General features: G+C 36.3%; 3 protein-coding genes across 4 annotated transcripts; all 3 read left to right on the top strand.

Annotated features, from left to right (window-relative positions):
- Positions 1-1924: 1924 nt before the first annotated feature.
- LOC140762008 (uncharacterized) lies at positions 1925-9272 on the top strand. Of its 2 annotated transcripts, XM_073099603.1 has the most exons (15): positions 1925-2066; positions 2349-2622; positions 3545-3719; positions 3860-3943; positions 4027-4268; positions 4348-4585; positions 4872-4951; positions 5024-5108; positions 6421-6552; positions 6628-6741; positions 7470-7517; positions 8372-8456; positions 8701-8757; positions 8847-8879; positions 8964-9272. In XM_073099603.1, the coding sequence occupies exons 2-15, from the start codon at positions 2405-2407 to the stop codon at positions 8987-8989; spliced, it is 1617 nt and encodes a 538-aa protein (XP_072955704.1). In that variant the 5' UTR covers positions 1925-2066; positions 2349-2404; the 3' UTR covers positions 8990-9272. The 2 variants fall into 2 exon arrangements, with proteins under 2 accessions (XP_072955704.1, XP_072955703.1); XM_073099602.1 differs by having other exon boundaries at positions 8847-9272.
- Positions 9273-9726: 454 nt separating this feature from the next.
- Positions 9727-15179, top strand: LOC140762009 (uncharacterized). The gene is made up of 11 exons (XM_073099604.1): positions 9727-10023; positions 10339-10527; positions 10943-10996; positions 12000-12110; positions 12326-12388; positions 12484-12738; positions 13761-13907; positions 13986-14013; positions 14119-14189; positions 14596-14655; positions 14768-15179. The coding sequence occupies exons 1-11, from the start codon at positions 9805-9807 to the stop codon at positions 14834-14836; spliced, it is 1266 nt and encodes a 421-aa protein (XP_072955705.1). The 5' UTR covers positions 9727-9804; the 3' UTR covers positions 14837-15179.
- A 4662-nt stretch (positions 15180-19841) lies between these two features.
- LOC140763029 (uncharacterized) lies at positions 19842-23007 on the top strand. The gene is made up of 6 exons (XM_073101060.1): positions 19842-20018; positions 20506-20658; positions 21114-21207; positions 21420-21502; positions 21625-21778; positions 22532-23007. Exons 1-6 carry the CDS (start codon positions 19857-19859, stop codon positions 22765-22767), a joined length of 882 nt encoding a protein of 293 aa, XP_072957161.1. The 5' UTR covers positions 19842-19856; the 3' UTR covers positions 22768-23007.
- The last annotated feature ends 3 nt before the right edge of the window (positions 23008-23010 follow it).

Here is a 23010-nt window from a genome sequence, read left to right as displayed (position 1 = left end):
TTTTAAGGGTGTACGGATTTAAACTATAAAAGGCATTTCAGGTTTGTTAACTTTTAATATGGGAGAACTTTCAGTTCAAATAAATAACACACTACCTTGATAAATATATAGGATTCAAAAACATGTCTCAGATAAGCAGAACTAAATATATCTATCGAGCTAATTCGGTGCTAAAAAACTGAGTGTAATCAACTAAGATTTGGTCAAATACTAATTTTTGTTGTGCAAAGTATCTTATCGTATGCACCTTTACTCTCCTATAAGTACCTAACTTTTGTTACGTAAAGGAACGGAGAGGAACTCGGAGTTGATTCGTCCCAACTGATATTACTCGCCGGATCGAGAAACATTAGCATTGCCCACCGGCTGCAAACAGTCGTGATCATCCGGTGTGGATGTTTCCGGCTGAGTTCCTCCTCCTCCTCGTCGGAGCTCTTAGAAGCTTATATTACCTTCGAGAGGCTACAAGGTCACGATTCCAAGAGTCAAAGACCTTTCTCCGATCGAGGAGCCTTGGTTGGTGCTTTTCCGACCAGAATGGCTCTCTATCGACGTACGCATCCCTAGCTTTGGAATCTTGTTCGTCTCGTATGTTCATCAGATCCCAAACTTTGGAATCTTGGAGTTGGATGGCCTCATTTCTATAGTGGATGCTTAATTGGGTATAGTCTCTCTCTCTCTCTCTCTCTCTCTCTCTCTTAGCTCTTATCGTATCTAGCTCCTACGTCTTCACCTTCATGTGGTGGTGGTGCATCTGGAAAGTGATGGGAAGTTACTCGATCTTTTAGTATTATCGAGGTTGCTGACAGAGCTGATTGTCTTTTATTTTGGGCCTTGTCTTTTCATTGCCTAACTCCCTCTGCTTAGCTACTAGCTAGCTGCATTGCAATAAGAGATTAATTGTTTCCGATAGCCCAACGCATGGAGGTGTGGTAGGATAGGTTGGCGTCGCATGTTATACAAATCAGTGGGTGGGGTAGGTGGGTCTTGTTATTGGGCCCCACCTAGCTCTATGTAGCTGATCTTATTTATTTATTTTTATTATTTATAAGCTTGAAGGAGATTAAATAAAATAACAACCTTCTATATATACAGAGTTATTTAGACTCTACTAAGCTTTTAGCTGCCTGATCTAGACTTCAAACTATATGCATCGCCAAATAATTATTCTAAATTAAACGCTGCTGAGACCTACTCCAAGTCATTATATTGTCAAACTGTTCCTCCAAGCTAACCGTACTGTTGGATCATCAAACTACCGATCAATAAATAATTTTTCTATAATATTATTTAAAATTAGAGTTAAATCCATGGCCTCACTGGTCATTAAAAAGAAAAGGTATCTATTAGAGTCGGTTGGTGTGCAGCCGATTTATTTGATAAATTGGAGTGTTTTTTGTTCGTCTCCTGTACTCTAATCCCATTAATCCGTTATACCATTTCAACGTCTCCTGATTTTCCAAGTGGCAGCATCTTACACGTGCATTGGTAGCTTATCGATCTTCTCATCCAGTGTTTCTGCCTTGGTTTTCTCATCGTCTACGCCACGTGTCAACCGAATGGACATTTGGCGGACGCGCGGATCGCCCTCACCGTGCGGTCGTTGCCGCACCGAATCCGGTATTTTTTTTCTTTTCTCATATCCTCTACAACCCCACTGCAACGCTTGACTCCCTCTGATCCGTTCCGTAATTTACATTAACACCCTCACGTTGCATCCTCCACAAAATCCTAGCTATTAGGGTAGATTCGTAACTTTGGATCTGGTTCATAGGTACACGCCAGAATTTAGAAGATTGTACCCCATCACTGTATGAGATTGGTATAAAGGAATGTTTGAGGACAGAAAGGGGAGTGTGAATATATGTAATCTTTTAATTAATTTTTTTTTCTTTTTTTTTTTTAAAGTGGAGCCAATGTTTCTTGTTGAGTTGCCTTTGTACGCGGAAGGTGGAGAGAAAGTGCTCGAAGGCAAAACTGCGAAGAGTCAAAGCGACGTTCCCGAGCTCGAAAACTTGCAATTTAGGGGGAGAAGATATCAAATTCTGATCAATTTTGAGATCCAGGTACCCTTTCCTTACACGCTTGATTTGTTGATTTTGGAGTTTTCATGGTCAAATCTGGTTCGGAACTGTGCCCGATCCAGTTCGCATTGATCTTTTCTTCTTCTAGGGTTTCGAGGGCTCGATTGGTTCCCGATTGCAGAATTCTTTGGCACTGAGGATTTCTGCTAGTTCTTTTTGTTTTTGTTTGAAATTTCTCTACTTTTTCTTGAATTTGGTTGTTTGACTTTCTGGTATACGTGTTTTGGTTGGGTTTTTTATGTTGCGTGTATTGAATTGATGCAGATTTGGGTCCACCTTTTCAAGTTATCGAAGCTGGAATAATGGTGTTGTGATCGAGAATGGATACTGCTAAGAACTGGTTCCAAAAGTTGCAGCCAAAAGGGCGTAAATCGAAGTCCCCAACAAATAAGGAGACGGATAGTAAGAAGGATTTGGGTAAACCTCCAATCGATGAGGCACCTTCGAACACAACGAAGCAGAAGGTTGCTGCTGCGAAGCAGTATATTGAGAACCACTACAAGACCCAGATGAAGTCGTTGCAAGAACGAAAGGAGAGGTAATGTCGTTGTTTTCTTGGTTTACACTTTGCAGTTCTTTTGTTGTGTGATATTATATTTATGGCTCATTGTTTTCCATAAGTTGTGTTGAAAGATCATCCTTTTCTTTTTCTTCGTTTCTTTTGTGCTCTGGTTACTTTATTTTGAACAAATACCTTACAGATTTCTTCAACGGTACAAGTGCAGCTTATGAGGTGTCTTTTTCTGATTATATCCTCACATCTTATCTCTCGCTATAAATAGTCGTATGCTTCATTTATCTCAATAATGACTACACGGCAGAGTTTTTTTTTTTAAAGTATTCTATCAGGCCTTTTGACAATTATTTAATCAAGAATGTGCGTATTTCTAACTTGATAAGAAAACACCATGGCAGGCCAAAATATTTGTATTGTCATCCCCTCCATTAATTTTAGATTTTGAACCATTAAGTAATCCCTTGATAGTTATAGCTCTGTAAATACTGATATAATTTGGATGTCATACAATGGCGCTGAAGGCCTGTAATTTGTACTAAATGCTAATATATAAGGAATTTAGGATTGAATTATTCAACTTAAGTATGGGCGTTCATATTTTTTCTTGTTTTACAATCTAGGATAAGAATGAGGTTTGCAAGTAGCGTTTCTTTACTCCAAACATTCTAAAGACTAATAGAAATTTTGAGTTCTTTCATGATATCATTTCGGGTGTTTCTCTTAGTTTGTCCGATTTTCTATTTCTTTCTCGTAGTGGAGGTCATATTTTGCATCTAAAAATGGTTCTTAGATAAAAAGAATTCTCATGAGTCTCGATATTATCATTTTGTAAGGCTAGAAGCCTGTTCTCAAAGTTTACTTCCCGTGACAACTGATTCACCTTTAGTATCTAATTATATATACTTTTTAATTATCTGTGTTTGTTTGAATTACATGATTCTAGACGCTGGGTCTTGGAGAGGAAGCTTGCAGATGCAGAGTTTTCTGAGGAAGAACAGAACAACATTCTTAAGCATTTAGAGAAAAAGGAGACAGAGTACATGCGTCTACAAAGGCATAAAATGGGAGTAGATGATTTTGAATTGCTGACAATTATTGGGAGGGGTGCATTTGGGGAGGTAGATCAGCTTAGGCATTTTATCTATTATTTCATTCTGTAGGTTTTAATCTTAAGTGTCTCTTTTCTTCCTTTTTTTCCTTTAATTGGAGAACCCTTCTTCATATTTACATATTTGTGGAATATGCTGCAATCATGCAGGTTAGACTTTGTAGAGAGAAAACCAGCAGTAATGTTTATGCAATGAAAAAGCTAAAAAAATCTGAAATGCTTCGTAGGGGCCAGGTATCGTTTATATTTGATCTGATTCTCTTTCCTGAAAATAAGATAAAATGACATTCCTTTGACATCTTTGACTTACATTATAGGTGGAGCATGTGAAAGCTGAAAGAAACCTTCTTGCAGAGGTGGATAGTGCTTACATAGTCAAGCTTTACTGCTCTTTTCAAGATGATGAGTTTTTATACCTCATCATGGAGTACCTTCCTGGTGGTGACATGATGACTTTGCTAATGCGCAAGGATACACTTACAGAAGATGAGGCAAGGTTTTATGTTGCAGAGACAGTACTAGCAATTGAATCCATTCACAAGCACAATTACATTCATAGGTATTCTTTCATCTTTTGATTGACATAATGTTTACAAATTTACTCTATCATATAACAAATATTGTCTCTATCTTTATAGGGATATAAAGCCAGATAACTTATTGTTAGACAGAAATGGCCATATGAAGCTTTCAGATTTTGGCTTGTGTAAACCTCTGGATAGCAGTAGTTTCCCCAATCTCAGTGAACCTGATTATGCAACTGGAAAAAGTACTAAGCCATCAATGGAGAGTGATAACAGGTTGAGCGCCTCTTCTGTCCCCAAGCGTACACAACAGGAACAATTATTACATTGGCAAAAGAACCGACGAATGCTGGTACGTGACATGCATGATGTTTTACTCCTAATTGATTTATCAAGATGTGACAAGGTACTTATGTCTGATTTGAATAGGTTTTCACCATTTCCTTTTCGTGAGTGAAAAACTTGCTGGTAGGATAACAGTTGCTTCACACATTAAGTAGTTCTATAAGTGTCAGATAACATGGTTGCATTGTAGATGGAGATATATCAGAGCCTTTTTGCTTATGCTTGCGACATTAACTTTAATTACCATTTACCAGTCTCTTGGCTATAGTTTTGACATCTACTTTTATGTCCAGGCTTATTCAACGGTTGGTACTCCTGATTACATTGCTCCAGAAGTTCTATTGAAGAAAGGATATGGAATGGAGTGTGACTGGTTAGCTCTTCTGCTTTTTGATCACTGTTTAAACGCTGTCTTAGATTGCTCATAGTTTATATATATTATTAGGTGGTCACTTGGAGCTATTATGTATGAGATGCTCGTGGGTTACCCACCATTTTATTCTGAAGATCCAATGTCAACCTGTAGAAAGGTATGCATTTTGTATCATTTTCTTAAACTGGCTATCCAGTGTAGTTAATTATTTAACTGTAACTGAGTGCTGATTTGGGCTCGTCTTCATTTTCCTCCTGGTAGTTGTATTCTGTTGTAGCATTAAATACTCTCTGAGTCAGAACACCTGCTTGGTGGTGCCTTAATAAGATAAGTTAAAAAGAATAGAGGGAGTGGAAATGAGAGTTGGTGAGCGGAATTACATTAAATATTTGTTAAAAGTGACTTCCTTTTCTTTCTGTAAACTTCCAACAATGGATTCATAAACTCTGGAAGTTATTGAAAGTATTTTCACTTATATAATGAAAGCAGCCAAATGGATTCCAGCTCCAATTCTAATGTTTTGAAATTAAAAGGAAAGAATTAAATGGCCGCGATATGACTCAGTTTTCATTTTCACCCTTTCTTTTATCTGAAATATGTGTTTATGGAGCTCTTGCCTTCCTGCATGTTTATTTTAAGTTTCAGTAATTTTTTTGTTATATCTCAATTATGAGAAAAGTTTACTCTGAACCCACTGTAGTTGAACCCCACATGAATTTTTTATGTATTAACCTAATATCTTGATAAGGCAGTAAATTTACCTTGTTTAACCCTAAGATTGTCCTATCATGCTTAGTGGAGGCCTCAATCAGCTGCTCATATAATTTTTATTGGTCGGCATTCAATTTTACAGTGATGCCAGGACCACTATCCGAATTCATTATTCTGGCAAGACCACTGTTACCTATATTTTACACCTGTACTCCTACTCCCACCATTGTCTCATTAATTAAGATCTTTCAATCTCTTCACATTTATTTAGCTGTTCGTAATTAATCATTTAAATTACATCTTCACTTTAATGGTCTCCATTGGTGCACCTTCAAGTCTACCATCTCCACCTAGTTCATAATATCATCTGCTTGAACAATCACCATTCTAGCCATACTCAACAACTATTATCAAATTCGATTTAATTAATTTTCTGAAAGTTTCATTGTTTTATGCTCAAATGAATAATTTGTTAGGAGATATGAGGACTTAAAAATTGATCTTACGGTGCATGTAGGTCTTCATTAGAATCATTTTGTGGTGTATATATGCATTACGAAATATAGTTGGACCTTAGTTAGAAGACACATACCAGAAAGTTATCCTGGCATCTATTGTAGGTGGCTGCATTTTATAGAAGTTGTGTTGACTGTTGAGTTTAGTTGACTCGAGTAGTTGAGTGCAATTGTTATATATTGCTACGTGTTTTTGAATAGCAACTGCTTGTACACGCTTACTCTTTACCTTTGCATCTACAGATTGTGAATTGGAGGAATCATTTAAAATTCCCTGAAGAGGCAAAACTTTCACCTGAGGCTAAAGATCTCATCAGCAAGCTTCTATGTAATGTTGATCAGAGGCTCGGAACAAAAGGAGCCCATGAAATAAAGGTGTTTAACTATCCAGATGTCATCCATATTTATTTAGTTTACTGCAGTTGAGATTTTATTAGCATTCCATCTCAGGCACATCCTTGGTTTAGAGGGACCCTGTGGAACAAGCTGTATCAGATGGAAGCTGCTTTTATACCAGAGGTATTGGGTGAGCTGGATACTCAGAATTTTGAGAAGTTCGAGGAGGTAAGATATTCTTTGGCTGAGTTCAGTCATGTCTTGTTTACCAGATCTCTATGTACTTTAGTCATTGACATCAGCATTCATGACCTTATTGTTAAATGGAGGGTTTGATCAGAGTAGTTTATAATAATGTGTTCATTTGGCTTTTGAAAAATGTTGGTCTCCTAGAGAGCTGTCTGTATCTTTGTACCTTGCAAGAAATGCTTCTTCTATGTTTTCTTTTCTCTTTCCTCTTCTGTCCAACCGTGGTCTTATTTTTTGTTCAGAAGTAATCTTATCTCATTATGAGCTTCTGTTCCTCAGGCGTTTAGAGAGTAAAACATTCTTATATATTTTAACTTTCATGTTTTTGGATTATCAAAACTTTTTAAGTTTTTATCTTGATAGTTGCACCTTGCAGATACAGACATCTGCTGCTTGATTTATCATTTTTTTCTTTGTAAATAAGATGCTCTATTTAGCCATATCGAACCATTTTTTAATCCTATGAAGGATATTATTATTTGTTAATTGTATTTAACTCACAAATTTATGCTTTATTAATTGGATTAAGTAGTTCAATTTTATTCATAAAAAAAAAGTAGTTCAATTTTTGCAATTAACAAGATAAAATGTACTTTTCTAGAAAGAAGTATATGATCTGTATTTTCCTTGGGATCTTATTGTTCTTCCTTTTCTTAGAGAATCAGTACTGCTTCTGACATTTTTTTGGCATTGTTATCATGCTGCAGTCTGCGACACCAATGCATACTTCATCAAAGTCTGGCCCATGGAGAAAGGTATATGTTGCATTCTTTATCTGTTTTGTTTTATCCATTACTCTAAATAGCTGAGCATATAATGAGACAGAACGTTTTCTTACCGTGAGATACTAATGCACTCTCACAAGTGTATTCAACATTCGCTAGAGAGCATAGGGCAGAGAAGAATGAGCACGGACACTTCTCTAGAGAATATTTTGGTGGATTTTCTCGTACAACTTGGGCAGATTGATGTCGAGTTTGACTATTTTAAGTCTTCCGCTAATTTTTAATGTGTCTAATTCACTTTGAACTTAAGTAGAAAATTAGGTGCATCTTATCATTTCAGCAAAACTGATGATTGGGACGACGACTTCTAAATATAAACCAATTTTCAGGTCAGCAACTTATATAAAAATTTAAAAACTACTAAGATAATTGCTAAATCTGAGAAAAATCCATTCTCTTCTTAGTTTAGTGGTTTTCAAATTTATTAGAAGTCGCTGAAGCGGAAAGTGACTTATATAAATTTTTTTCCGGTTAGTAGTTTTGCTGAAATGATAAAATGTACCTAGTTTTGTATTTAAGTTTCGAAACGTACTAGATGTATGAAAAAAAGTTTGGGAGCGCTAGTTTGGTCAAAAACTCTATTGATGTTTGTCATTCACCCTTTGACTAAATAAGGACTGTATTGTTTTCTTTTTGTGGGGAGCGGTCTAGATCAGATCTATTTCATATCTAGTAGGGATGGATTTGAGTGCATCTAGGTTGGTTGTAAACAGCATTGCTGCTTTAAATTTTATTGATTTAGAAGCATCACAATTCTCTTAATAATGAGTTAATCTCTTTTTTTTTTTTCTACTTATGACATTCCTTTTTTATATTTTTTGCAGATGCTTCCATCCAAAGATGTAAACTTTGTTGGTTATACTTACAAGAATTTCGAAATCGTGAATGATCATCAAGTTCCAGGGATAGGTTGTTTTTCCTTCCCTCCCTTCCCCCATCTTTCACTTGCATACACACACATTTCATTTTCACCTATATGTGCATGCATGCATTCTTGGCTGTCTACCAGATAACATGAATGATCACATTTGACATCTTCTGTAAGTTTCTGTTTTATCCTATGCTAGATAACATAGATGGATGTCGGTATGCTGATAACATGCACCCAGATATTGCTATTACTTCTTGACAGTATTATTTGTTATTTATACAGTGGACTTGAAGAAAAAGAGTACCAAGCCAAAGAGGCCAACCATTAAATCATTGTTTGGTAATAGTCCAATCCCCTTTATGTAAATTAAAATTTCCCATGTAAGTTACTTGATTGCATTACTCGTTGCTTTTTGTGTTGATATCCAGAGAGTACAGATACTCCAGACCAGCCTGCTCAAGGTAGTTTTCTCAACCTATTGCCTACACAAATGGAGGTTTCTGAAAGCCTCGAGCCTTCACCTCACTCCAGCATTTCTTCTCCAGAACAATCACAAGCTCGTCACAGATAGGAAACGGACGACGTTCACAGGATACTTGGTCATAGGAAAAGTAAACTGGAAAAGAAAGCAATTTCCAGCTTCTTCACAGTATTTGTTATCTTAGTTGCTTTTTGTAAATTTTAACCCAGTCTGCCCTATGTTCTTGTATGCCCACCACAAATCCATCTCCCAACACCCAGAACGCTGAGAAGGTTGATTGACCTAAGGGTACTTATTTGCTCTCCTGTAAATTTTCGGCTTGGATTGCAGGTTTGAAATTAAATTCTAACTGGCAAGAAAGGTTGCGCATTCTGATACTTATTTCAGACATCATATGGGGATTCTTCACCCTTCATTAACTTTTTTCATCACAAATTGCGGGAGGGTGTAGTGTTGAATGCCCACATCAATAAGCAATTTGAGCATGGGAAGAAGAATAAGTTTGAAGTTGATCCATTCAGCCACTTCTGTAATTGGTTTTTAATTCTCAACTAGTCTTCTATTTCTGTGCAAGGATACCTTCTCTCTATAAACTGCTAAACGAGATGGACTGGTTTGTATCATCAATTTGATGCAACTATATGTTAACCTCTCTCTCTCTCTCTCAAATGAGTAGTAGTTGATGGTCTGCTGTTCTACTTGATGGTGAAACAAAACAGAATCTATTCGCTTTTCTGGAGCACCAGTTTATTATTTAAACCTATTATTCTAAATTAAAAAGGAGTCGAAATTCACGTGCCGATCACGTGACTCATATCTCTCCCCTACCGTTGTCTATTTGGTCGTGAGGCCTCCAACTCTCACCTCCATTTTTTCGGCGGCTCAGCCATTGCGCCACGGCACAAATGGCGGTAGCTAGGGTTTTGGGCTCGGCTTTCATAGGATTTACCCGGAACCCCTCCTCCGCGTCGTCCTACTCCTGCTCGAGCTCCTCCTCTACTCTCCTCCTCCCGTGGCAATGGCGGCGGCTCTACTCGTCCTCCGGCTCGCGCCTCAGCATGAGCCTCAAGGCCGGAATCGTCGGCCTCCCGAACGTTGGCAAGTCTACTCTCTTCAACGCCGTCGTAAGCTCCCCCATACCCCAATAGAAGTCTCAGTACCATTCTTAGAGAGTTATAAAGAAATCATTCAAAGTTATGGAAGTCTCTTTATAAGGCAATATTATAGCTTTTCGTTGAATTGATTGCTTTGCTGTAATCTGTTCAATTTTTAGACACTGATAGCTACTCAGGAGAAGTGCTTATGTATTTTATGGAAAAGTGAAGAGGAACGAATACTATGATAAATGAGTTTTGTTTGGCATAATTATTATTTTTCCAGGAAAAAAGGGATTTTGACTCCAGGAAGGTGGTTTAATGTCTTCAATTTACGATTTTTAGGTTGAGAATGGGAAAGCCCAAGCGGCCAATTTTCCTTTCTGCACTATAGAGCCAAATGTCGGGATTGTTGCTGTTCCAGATCCACGTTTGAATGTGCTTTCTGATCTGAGCAAATCTCAAAGAGTGGTTCCAGCGTCTATAGAGTTTGTTGATATTGCTGGCCTTGTCAAAGGAGCCAGTCAAGGAGAGGTATGATATGTTTCAGGATTCACTGGATATTATATTCTGTCAATTAGGTGACAAGATTATTGAAATTTTGCCTTTTTGGTATTTCTTGTATTTTTTTTCTGGTAGAAAAATAACGGTAGATACCCCCTTAAAAGAGAGAAATAATAGGAAGTTGAAATGCTAGCTGCCTAGATACCATGCTTATGCTCTGCCTAGGACTGCCTAAAGAAAGGCAACATGATTGATCTGTAAATCTGGTAATTCAGGAAATGCCTAAAAGGCAACATGATTGCGTTAGAAATCAATTTTTTTTCTCATTCTGGTTAGTCTGTGTTGTTCACCAAAATTTACATAGATGATGAAATTAGTTGTTTTAACATATTTCTGCCTTTTTTTTTATTGTATCCCTCTGTTTAACTTAAGGTCTGTCTTACAGGGTTTAGGGAATAAATTTCTTTCCCACATTCGGGAAGTGGATTCCATACTTCAGGTTAGTTTCCTTATGATATGCACTCCACCACTACCATTGCGTTTCTTTTTTGTTGTACTATGCATAATGTTTTAGTTGCATTTAAGTATGTCCCGTCATTCCCTTTTTTGTTCTTATCATGGTGTTGTAAAGAACTTAGTGGGGTAGGTCCTACAATGTTTGGGTAAGTGATGTGTTTGCCATGGTTTCAGGCTTTCAGCCTATAGCAATAGAGCATAATTATGGTGACTTTCTCAACAAAATATCTAGTCTCATATTTGTTCTATTCCACTTAAGTTTCGTCTTTAACACCATTCAAAATGACTAAATTTTAATATACCAATTAATTAATTAATTGATAAAAGGAAGTCAAAGCAACTTATCAATCAGGAACAAAATAATTCAAGTAATATAAGTTGATATCTCATCCTTCTATGGTGGGCTAAGACATTTGCTGTCAATTAATAAGTGATTGCATGCTATCTAGCTCCTTGCAAAATGATTTAATTACTATGAAGTTAAATTGATATCTCATACTCTTTTGGTGGGATAAGACATTTTTAGGCAGTTTATCAGTGATTGTAAGACCTGATACTCTTTGTTGCACATGAGCTGTAGCCTGTATTAGGTCCAATTGGCTATTCATGTTTATATCATTTTCAAGTCCTTGTCAACCTTAGAGGCTTTTTCATTTATTGTTTGTGCTCAACCTTCATGATCATAAATTCAAGTTTTATATGTGAAATCAGCTCTTGTTGTAGGTAACTTAACTTAGACGCAGCACTAATCTACAGTTTGACACTTTTAAGCTTTGAGAGATAGTACATTGAAAAAGGAAGCTATGCTATCTAGCCATTTAGTTTGTATGGTTCTTACTGAAGATTGTTTAGTACTATATACTGTCACTTACATGTGCTAATATTGTGCTTCGTGCACTTATATCTGGAAAACTAATTACACAAGTATTTTTTGATCATGATTATGAAGGGTTGCATCATCCTTTTGTCTTTTCACTATCGATCAGGTTGTGCGCTGCTTTGAGGACAATGATGTTGTCCATGTGAATGGAAAAGTTGATCCAAAATCAGACATTGATGTCATAAACTTAGAGCTAGTTTTCTCTGATCTTGACCAGGTATGCAACTAAGGTAATTTCTATTCTTTCAGATCTATTGAAGTATTTGTTCGACCCTCAAAATTCTGCATATTGACCATCTCGGCCACTGTGCAGCTTTGATAATATTAGTTGTGTCACAGCTGTATAAGTTTAGTTTTGGTAGTAATAGTCATGAGTCACAATTGAATATGTTTATGTGATGACTAGCTTGTATTTTTTTAATAAAAATGCAGATAGAGAAAAGGATAGAGAAACTTAAAAAAAGCAAAGCAAAGGACTCCCAGTCAAAAATGAAGGTGATCCACAGATATATGAAAATGCTATGCAACTTCTTGCATTTGTTGACTTAATCTTTAGAATGTTTGTTCTCTTATTTGTATCACAATTTCAGGAGGAAGCTGAGAGGTCAGGACTGGAAAAAATTCAGAAGGCACTGGTTGATGGAAAACCTGCACGATCTGTTCCTTTGACTGATCTTGAGAAAGATTCAATACGGCATCTCTGTTTACTCACCATGAAACCTGTCATATATGTGGCTAATGTGGCTGAATCTGATCTAGCAGAACCTGATGCAAATTCTCATGTCAGGGAAGTGGTAACACTTGCTGCGGAATTGCAATCAGGCCTTGTGGCGATATCAGCACAGGTTTACTACTTTCTTCAGCTGTTTGCTTCTGAAAGATATAAAAGATCTTTGTTGCCTGAGATTGCATATGTAGTAGGATTTATCTTGCTCTATTAGCTATCTTGCAAATCATTGCGAAAGTGCTAAAATGATTTTGAGGTTGTACAGAACATTTTGGTCAGATTTCTCCGAAAAGCCAATCCAGTGGCTCATATACGGCTAGGATCGGCATTGAAACAAGATTGGCTGAAAGCGGGAACCTTACTTGCAAGCACATGCTTTCATTACACAAGCTTATATGAGAGGAAAAGGGACGGAAAGTGAGTCTGAGGGGAGAGGGAGAGAGTGAAAGAGGAGAGGGAGATAGTGAGAGAGGAGAGACAAGGGGTTTTGGAGAATTGTAAAACTCTCTAGAGAAAGATGGAAATCGCATTGACTAAAGAGTTTAATGAGAGTAGAGAGGAGAATAGGCTACAGAGTTGTAATACTCTAGGGATTTTTGTTTCTTTTTCCAGTTTCTAGACTTCTTCTTTTTCCTTTTTTGAGAACGATGGGAAATCCCATTTTCTGTTATCAATTTTTAATTTTAGAAAATTTCTGCATTATACATATATAATTTTTAGAATTTTATGTAATTAAAAATTAATCCAATACGAAGTGGCTTCTACAATTGATCTTGCTGATCCATATTATTTTTCAAGCGACCAATCTCGATGTAGATTTCTAGAACCTTGCTTGTAAGCTTGATATAGCTGACGGAGAAAAGGGTGTGGTTATAATTCATTAAACCTGTGGAAAAGAACTCCATAATGGTTGCATAATCTCTAAGGTTATTTTGCTGTACAATAGTTTTGTAGAAAGCTTTCCTTGCACAAATGTAACTACTTGAATACTTGTAATTCTACCATTTCTTTAAACTAAACTAATTGTTCACCTAGCAGCTTCACAAAATCATAATGTGATTTGTATGATAAATGCATATTACTTCAACTGCTTTATTATGAAATTCTTCACATGCATGACATGCATAGATTCTATATCAGGTTGAAGCAGAGCTTACTGAGCTCACATTAGAGGAGAGAATTGAATACTTGAAGTCTCTTGGTGTCAGTGAAAGTGGACTAGGCAATCTGATAAGAGCAACATACAACCTATTGGGCCTCAGGACTTACTTCACATCAGGAGAAAAGGTGAAGCTTTTGAACAAGCATTTACATGTGATATGATATCCTTTATTTGACTGATTGTTTGATCTCTTTCCCGCCCAGGAAACAAAGGCTTGGACAATTCTTGCTGGTTAGTTGCATTTCCCTATAGATTACTTGTTGCTAGTACTTATTAGTTATTACTGTAATTTTGTCAAAAGTGGTTGCTTACAATACTGTAATTCTCCATTTATAGGCATGACAGCACCTCAAGCTGCAGGAGTTATTCACTCTGACTTTGAGAAAGGCTTCATTCGAGCAGAGACTGTAAGCATAACTTTGTATCTCCCAGTCTTTTGTTTCTTCTGTTAGATACTATGATAATAGGACTTACAAAAGCAGTAGCACAAGAGAAAATGTGCCTAGTTCCAAATGTGCCTAGGTCCAAATGTGCTGCCAATAAGTGATGCTTAAGCCCCATTTTGCAGAACATTATGCCCAAATGCACTAACTTTTAAATTTCAAAACATATTATTCTTTTAAAAAAGAAGAGAACTGTTTGTGAATTACTTCTTTCTTGGAAAACAGAAGTTTTGCTATTAGGAAGTTGATTATGCAGACATGATTTCTCAATATGACCATTATTAATCCTCTGACCTGTAAATTTATCCTGTGCATTTATCTTTTATGTTCTTTTCTGATGTGTACTAAATAGATGCCAATAATCTGGCAGATATCTTATGGAGATTTTGTTGCAGCTGGTTCTCTAGCAGCAGCAAGGGAAAAGGGGCTGGTAAGTTTTCTTCTGCACCCAGTACATTGCAATTAAATTTAGTTATGGATGGAACAATTGCTAAGGTAAAATAACCTCATTTTTTATCTCGTATTCTTAAATGTTAATGCAGTTGAGATCAGAGGGAAAAGATTATGTTGTACAGGAAGGGGATGTCATGCTTTTCCGTTTTAATGTCTGATAACATCTTCAGTAAGTTACTTATCATTCTTTGGACAAACTTGTGTGAATTTCACACAGTTGCCAATCTAATGCAAAAACCATACGAGGACTCATCGTGAGCATATGTGTGACAACGTAAGGGGAATTCAATTTTGCAATTATTTGTTAAGATGTATATCTACATATTTCAGAAAGAACCATAGTTTCTGAAATAAATGCGAAATAGTCTCTATTTATGGTGTTGGTGAAATTTATAAGAATGTGGTTAGAGGAACTGTCCTTTTCCATAGTGTTCCTATCTTGTTGTTCTGGATGCTATTTATTGTGCACCATGTGCTACTTATACAGATCCACTTTCTTCAGTACAGTTGCCTACTTTTATTGATGCTTACAGATCCACAAAGAGCCCCTGTCATTTTTTTTATTGAACTTTGGCTTTGTATATAGATGAGTAATTGCTTTCTTGTTTAGCTTTCATTCGTAATCGGCAAATTAGTTGTCGTAATGATTGAGATTTCCCTAAATAGTTTGTAGCATTTCATACTGAGTTTCTTGTCCAAGTACTAGGTCTCTATTGCTTGCTACCAGATACTGAATTCAGAGATTTCAACATTTAAACGCCAATTTCGGACATCAAATGTTAGCAGTTAGAAGGCCTCGGTTACTTGTGGAAAAAGTATCAATATTATTATAGTTATTCTAATATTTTATACTAGTATAAACTAGATTTGATTTTATAATGAATGGATGAGAAGAAGAGAGGGAAGAGGAAAGAGAGAAATATAGATTGAAATGGTAGTCGATTAAAGTGATCTGTTTTAATGATAGTAATACTAGTTAGTAAATATAAAAATATTAGATGAAAGTAGATACTATTAGATAAATCTAAGGGGTTATTTAATTGCTATACTAGTATAAAAAAAATATTATATTAAAATAAGTTTATTTATATTTCACTTTTATAATGCTCAACTTATTCCAAGGTACTTATGTTTGACCAGATTTGCTCCTCCTTGTCAGGAACTTGGTTGATTGGTCATTCAAGGTCAACAACAAGGGCATGTGAGATGTATAAATGTGATGTATCTATTTCAGTAACAGGAAATTTATGCAAATCAATTCATCATCAAAACTACTTCAAATACTCATTTTAATTGGCGATCTATCTTAAACTGGATACCAACACAAATGTTGAAGAAAGACCACGAAAAGCATATAGCTAATAGACTACACTGATAGTTTCAGCTCAGCTTGAATGATAGGATTTAATGTCTTCCAACTTTACCCGAGAAGACTGCAAGAAACACTATTCCATCTGTAAGTCATAATATCCATATTAACGAATCATCACTTCCAACTTAGCTGGTGATGGTGAATTTTTAGGGTTAAATACGATTTACACGTCTAAAATTATTTTACTTTCCGTACTTAAAAAGTCTCGAACCAGTCCATGTACTTACAATTAAATTGAGACTCGTTAGTTTTTTCATCAAAAACTTTCAAAAATTAAATTTCGAGCTGAATTCCCTCTATTTTAATTTTTTATGGACAAATATATCCTTGTCTCTTATATGTGTATTTCTTTCCCTTTTTTTCTTCTTTTACTTTATAGATTATGCTTTTATTAAGCATGATTTTTTATAAAGTTTAATAGCTATATCACATCTAAGAACAAGACAAATATGAGGTTTAAAAAAATTCAGATAAAAAATTTATCAATTTTGTCTAATAAACACTACGCGGATATTAATTCTGACTGAAAAATCGACGGTCTCAATTAGTTGTACATACATAAATTTATTTAAAAAATTTAAAATATAAAAAATAAAATAATTTTAAGCATAAATATAGGCATGGTAAAATATATTGGGCCCAAAAGATTTTAACGAGCAATTCAAGCCCCCCAGTTTAGAACGATGGTCCATTTATAGGTTTAAGCTCACTACTGTGATTAATAAGTAGCACTTTATCGAGGCCATGTGCGTTGCTGTAGCTACGCACACCCCAAAGGTGGGAGTTGAGTTTGACCCATCAACCCCCAACCCCAATAAGGCAACCATTATAGTGGGGTCCATTTTTTGCCCCCCCAACATTATGCCTTTATAAGTTAATTAACGTTCCCAATAACGTGGTCATGGACCATTATACCTTCGTGCCGGCGTGCCATTTAACTGCTTGTCTTGGGCTTAAACTTTGGCCCGGCCCAATTCACTCCTTAGCAAGGCCCACTTAGTTGACCCAGATCTCAATAAAGAGACAGCCACGACCATTATTAGAATATACATTTGACTTCTGAAAAGAGTGTGGATTAAAACATTAAAAAAAAAAAAACTATTAGTGTAAATTTAAGGATTAAAATTGCAAGAGCCCCAAGTTTAAAATTACCTGCGACACACTGTCCGCTTGCCAATAACTGGAACCTGAGTGAAGCCAATTCGACAACCTCTTCATACGCGTATTTGAGTCGGCTTTTTGTGGAGGTGTGCATGGATGCTGGAGCCCCGACATGTGGCTTTGACTCCTCCGAAGCTCAAATCGGAGCTTAATGTTAATCTAATGAGATCGTTCGTAGATGTTGTTGGTCCACGTGGGCCTGACATTAATGATGGGCTTAGGACCCATATGGGTTAGATTTGTTAGGTTGTAGTGATCGATATCACCACTCTCTCGTTATTTCCATATAACGACCTCACACCTACCCTTTTGCCAAAGTTCATAAGATGAGCTCCCAGGAGAGTGTATATTAAGTTACATGCTTATGTCTTTTGTAACCTTCAAGCCCCCCCCCTCTCTACCTCTATCTACCTCTCTCTCTCTCTCTCTCTCTCTCTCTCTCTCCCCTCTCAACTCTTGAAAGCTATCTAAAATGAAGAGGATTAAAATGATATTAAAGAAGTTACGGAACTCTTCGTCCTACTGCAGCATGAGTTCGAAGTCCACTATAGCAGATGACACCTGCGATGCAGCTGCGAAGAGTGGCGATGGCGGCGGAGAAGAGGCGGTGGTGTTCGTCGGTAGCTCGCGGCGGCGATACATGATAAACTCGAAGCACTTGAACCATCCCGTGATGACTGCACTCATCGACCGGTCGGAGCTGAAGTCCGGCGACAAGATCTCGGTGAGGTGCGAGGTCGTGCTGTTTGATCATCTACTGTGGATGCTGGATAATGCAGACCCTAAGGTTGATGCAGATGATGGTACGTTGCAAGAGCTAGCAGAATTGTACGTGTACTAGCTAATTAGTTATGTATACGTATAACGTTTTGTTGGCTACTCCAAATCGTAATAAAACCTACTCGAGTTTAGCTTCTATCTTGTCAATTCCTTTTTGTTCTATTTGCTTGTTCTAATTCCTTTACTTTGATGTTCTTGTTTTCTTCTTCTTTTGTTTTAATGGCAAACCGAGAGGAAGAAGAGGAGGGACATGCAACTTTACAAAGGAGTGAGACATCCCAACAAACCTTCCAACCTAGATAACTGTCAGTTAGCAGTATATAATTATGTTGTATTGGGAATTAGTCTTTTGTACCAAAAGGTGCATCTTTGTTTTAAATTTTTATTTTTATTTTTAACTTGGATGGAGTATATATAAGTTCATGAATTGCAATTGAATATTACATGACCATACCTGATAAACTAAGTGGATTATTTGTTGAGAGATAAAGTTGAATCTATCTCTCAACAATTTTTCTTAATTTCCTATGTCGTAGCTCCTTTTACTCTGATCAACTAATTTCTTGGAGAGAATATGTAAAATTTGATAACTTGTTATAATTTTAAAGCAGGATGACATATATTTACATCTCAACAAAGCTTAAAAACATTTTTTTATATAGATTATGAGCGGATAGGCTAATTATCGGCTAAACAAAAAGACTGACATTTTCCAATATATATGTACAATGAATTAAAATCATACACATATAATATTTTGATTAAAAAAACCTACTAGGTAATCAATCTCAAATATCCACATGGGGGCCTAGAGGCTCCTGTTAGGAGTGTAAAAGGTCGGGCTGACTCGGACTAAGCTGAGCTTAAACCTAAAATTGAATAATTGTTCAAGCTGAACTCAAATTGAGTCGGACCAAATTGAGCCCAATCCTAAAACTGGGCTATGTTTAATCTGAGCATATCTTTAGATCAAAGATCTAATGGTTATAGATATATTTATATATAATACTAATATATAAAAAAAATTGAACCGAATCGATCGAGTCGAGCATAAGCAAGCTAGCTTAGGCTCACGCTTAGCTCAAAATTTAATTAGGTTCAACTCAATCCAAGCTAAGCCGAGTTAATTCTGAGCCGAGCCCGAGCTTTCTCGTTTATTTTGACACCCTTTGCTCCTATCATAAGAAAGTTCCTATGTTCGAATCCCAACGAGGACATCAGTATTAAGTGGGAAACCATTATATTTTTACTTATTTCTTCTTTGAAAATTAAAGTCCATGGAGGATCAAGCCAATGACTTACATTATTGGCTGATAAGGCTTAATTTTTGAGCTACAATGATGACCTCACAAAACCTTAATCTTGGTCAGGCCCAAGGGCCCAATTATACCTTTTGGGTTAGACTATCCTTTTGTCAACTTAATGGGCCAAGCTAAAATTTCCAACCTGATTTTAGAATAACTTTTTTAATTAGCCAATAGTATAGCTGCTGATATGCAAAACAACTCAAATTGAAAAGATGTTTTTAACATAATTACCAGTTTTATTCAGAAAATACCACTACGGCTGGTTCTACTTGTAATACATTCATGACAAATGACTATTAAACTTAACATATATATCTAATGAAAAAGTAATATTCTTGCTAACAATTAATGATTTCATATTAATCTAAATTATAGGGGTTAAAGCAAAAAATAAATAAATAAATAAAAGTTTAGGGTTTATTTCATTTAACGCCAAATTTTCCGTATAATATTTTTTATTTTTTATATTTGAAAAGTTTATAGGGGGCGTTATGTAAAAATCCAGAAAAGAAATGGTACCATTTATGGGTACGAACGGGAAATCTCCCCTTACGAGCGATGCAAGTAACTGTGCTGAGACTTGTGGTCTCGACATTGCCCACGACGGCGATGAGATCGTCTCTGACGAAGGCCTTCTTCTCCGCTTCCGCTGCTGCAAAGAAATGGGAAGGAGGGGTTTCCATGGTGCAGGGCGCCTCTCGAGGAATCGGCCTCGAATTCGTGCGTTCAATTATCATCTCATTTCCACTTCAATTCATGAGTTTTTCTTTTCTTTCATTTTATAGTCTTTAACCTCAATTTTGCTCTAAAATTGCCTTCATAGCTCTGGATTCGGAGTTATTTTCTTGTCAAGGATATGTTACTTCCGATAGAATTGGCTTAGCTAATCGAATTAAGCGTAGTAGTTGAAGTAGTTCTTCGTATGTCGTTACCTACATTTTGACATATTTGCAAGACATTACCTTTGATTCATTTATAAATATTGTGAGAATATTCTTTAAAAGTTTAAACGTCAAATTGAGGTCAGTTGGAATGAGGTTAATGTTAGGTTGTGATTTGTAGGAAACCTTACTTTATTTTCTTTTGAATATGTTCCTTGAATTGAATGAATTAAATATGTGTAAAGTGAACTCTTTTTTATGTCAATGAAGAGATTAGGCAATGTTTGGGCATATTAACCAAATATTTTGTGCATGAATCATGACAGGTGAGGCAACTGCTGAAGAGGAGTGAAGAAGGGCATGTTATTGCCACTTGCCGAAATCCAGATAAGGCGAAGGACCTTCTTGAATTGAAGAATAACTATGTCAAACGCCTTAACATATTGCCATTGGATGTGACAGAGGAAGGCACCATAGAGGTACACCAGCCTCCTCTAGAGGCATGTTTCATATGTTGCCTTATGAAATTTCGAAATCTAATCACTTGTAACTAAGAGCTAGAAACTACTTATTCTTTGCAAATAGATGAAAAGTTATAGTAACTCAGAAAGAAGTGTAAAAGTAGATTTCATTAGTAAAACGTTACATTTTTCCACTTCCTCTCTCGCGCAAATCAATTGGCTAAAAGAGAATTTAGAAACATATATCTTATCAGAATGTGACACCCTTCTGCATCAATGAAATTCTTCTTCTGAAAGATATGTTTCAGGCTTTACATCTGATTCTTGATTTTAGATATATATACATAATACTTGCAATAATAAGAAGTTCAGTTTTTCTCTGGCTTTTTCACAGTTCATGAATCATCTTTCAGTTTTTTCTACTTGTTCTCGTAATTTTTCCTTTATACCACATCAATGATGTGTCACAACAGGCGGCAGCAACCTCCATAAGGGAGACCTATGGATCTCTTAACCTGCTGATCAATACTTCCGGGATTCTTTCAATACCTGATTTATTACAACCAGGTTTGCATTTCTAAGAAAACTTTAAACTGAGGCTGACTAATATTGTACCAGACTTTCCTTGGAAGTTCTAGCTCATTAGCTGTGTATTTTCATCAGCATGTTCTATCAAACTGCTTTAATGTGACTATGTGCATATGATGTTATTTCTTCATGGAATTAAGTCCCCTATGTTTTTGTTCAGAAATACTGTATGATTTCTACTTTTAGTGCAGAAACAACATTAAACAAAGTTCAGAAGTCATCCTTGCTGCTAACATATGAAGTTAATGCCATTGGACCCATCTTAGTAATCAAGGTAATTAATTGTGGATGCCACTTCTAATTTGCTTCATCAGCTGGAGTGTGCTCAGCTGCTCACACCTATTTTCATTTACATCCTTGGATCATTGGACTGACTGTGAAAGAAATTTTTAACAGCATATGTGGCCATTTTTAAAGATGGGAGGGGCCTCTGGAACTGAAAGAGAAGTTGCTGTGGTTGCAAATTTAAGCGCTAGAGTGGGTTCTATTGGAGATAATAGTTTGGGGGGATGGCATTCATATAGAGCTTCCAAAGCAGCACTAAATCAATGTATATAATTTAACTAGCTTTCAACCTTATTTCATGTACTTAATGTGGATATATCACAATTTTAATTCAGGTAAATTTGGCTGCTTGCAACTAGTGTTGATGTTGATCTGCTCCTTCTTAAACATAATTGCATTAGTTTAGTTCGTGAATTATTGTGTTGCTTTTCATGTCATGCTTTCCTCTGTGCTATTCATTGTTCTAGGAGTTCTGGTATCAGGCTAAGAGTGCACCAAGACTGTAGAACCGTACTGCTTCTGTGCGATTGTAGAAGTCGTCCTGGAGAATAAGGATTCATGAAGTGAGAAGTAGGATTAGTTAGAGAATGCTTAATGCTTAAGATTATCACTTAGATAGTTAGTTACTCTTTCTGCTGGTCTGTGGATCTGAAGACCACCGTCTAAACTCAGTTTACCAAAATGGCAACCATGCATTTCCTAAATGAGTTGCTGCAATAGTATATATCCTTGCGTCAAATACAGTACTCATAACAATAATTCTATGAACAAATCTTTGTTTGGAAAAACCAGGAATATAGGTCATAGTTCTTTCATTTCTAAGCAAAATACACATGTTAGGCATCAATCCAATATGATAATTTGTTAAGCATCAAACCAATTTGATCATATTGATTGAATGTATCAATTTGATGTGGTATATATAAGCTAGTATGGGCATTTGAATTTCTCTGCTGAATTAAACTCATTTTTCATCATCTTGCTAATCCACTCTAAAAGCTTTCCCTTATATGTGCAGTGACAAAGACCATTTCTGTGGAGTTTGCTCGGAAAAAGGATCCAATTTCTTGTGTCCTACTGCATCCAGGAACTGTGGCTACCGACCTTTCTCGACCATTCCAGAGAAATGTACCAGAGGGAAAGCTCTTCACCAGAGAGTTTTCAGTACAAAAGCTCCTAAACATCATTGACAACATTAAGAAGGGTGACAACGGAAAGTTCTTTGCCTGGGATGGGCAGCAAATTCCATGGTGATTGATGCTTCCATGCCATGATCAGTAACACAAGTTTATTTTGAGGCTTTTAGGCTCTGTTAATTCATGCTTTCTTCCCTCATTTATTTATTTAAATAGATTCTTTCCACCCATAATTGCTACTGTATTTTTTGTTGAAATAATGTACTCCAATTACCACTTGCACACAAAATATTGAGGTAGTTAATTTTTGTACTAAACATAAAAGAATTATGCAGTCTGTTATACAATTTCCTTTGAATTT

This window comes from Typha angustifolia, chromosome 7 (genome assembly GCF_048772165.1).
Source record: "Typha angustifolia cultivar Huaian chromosome 7, ASM4877216v1, whole genome shotgun sequence".
In the NCBI taxonomy this organism is placed as follows: Eukaryota; Viridiplantae; Streptophyta; class Magnoliopsida; order Poales; family Typhaceae; genus Typha; species Typha angustifolia.
The sequence above is the reverse complement of the archived record's forward strand: the minus strand, read 5'-3'. Positions and strand labels throughout refer to the sequence as shown.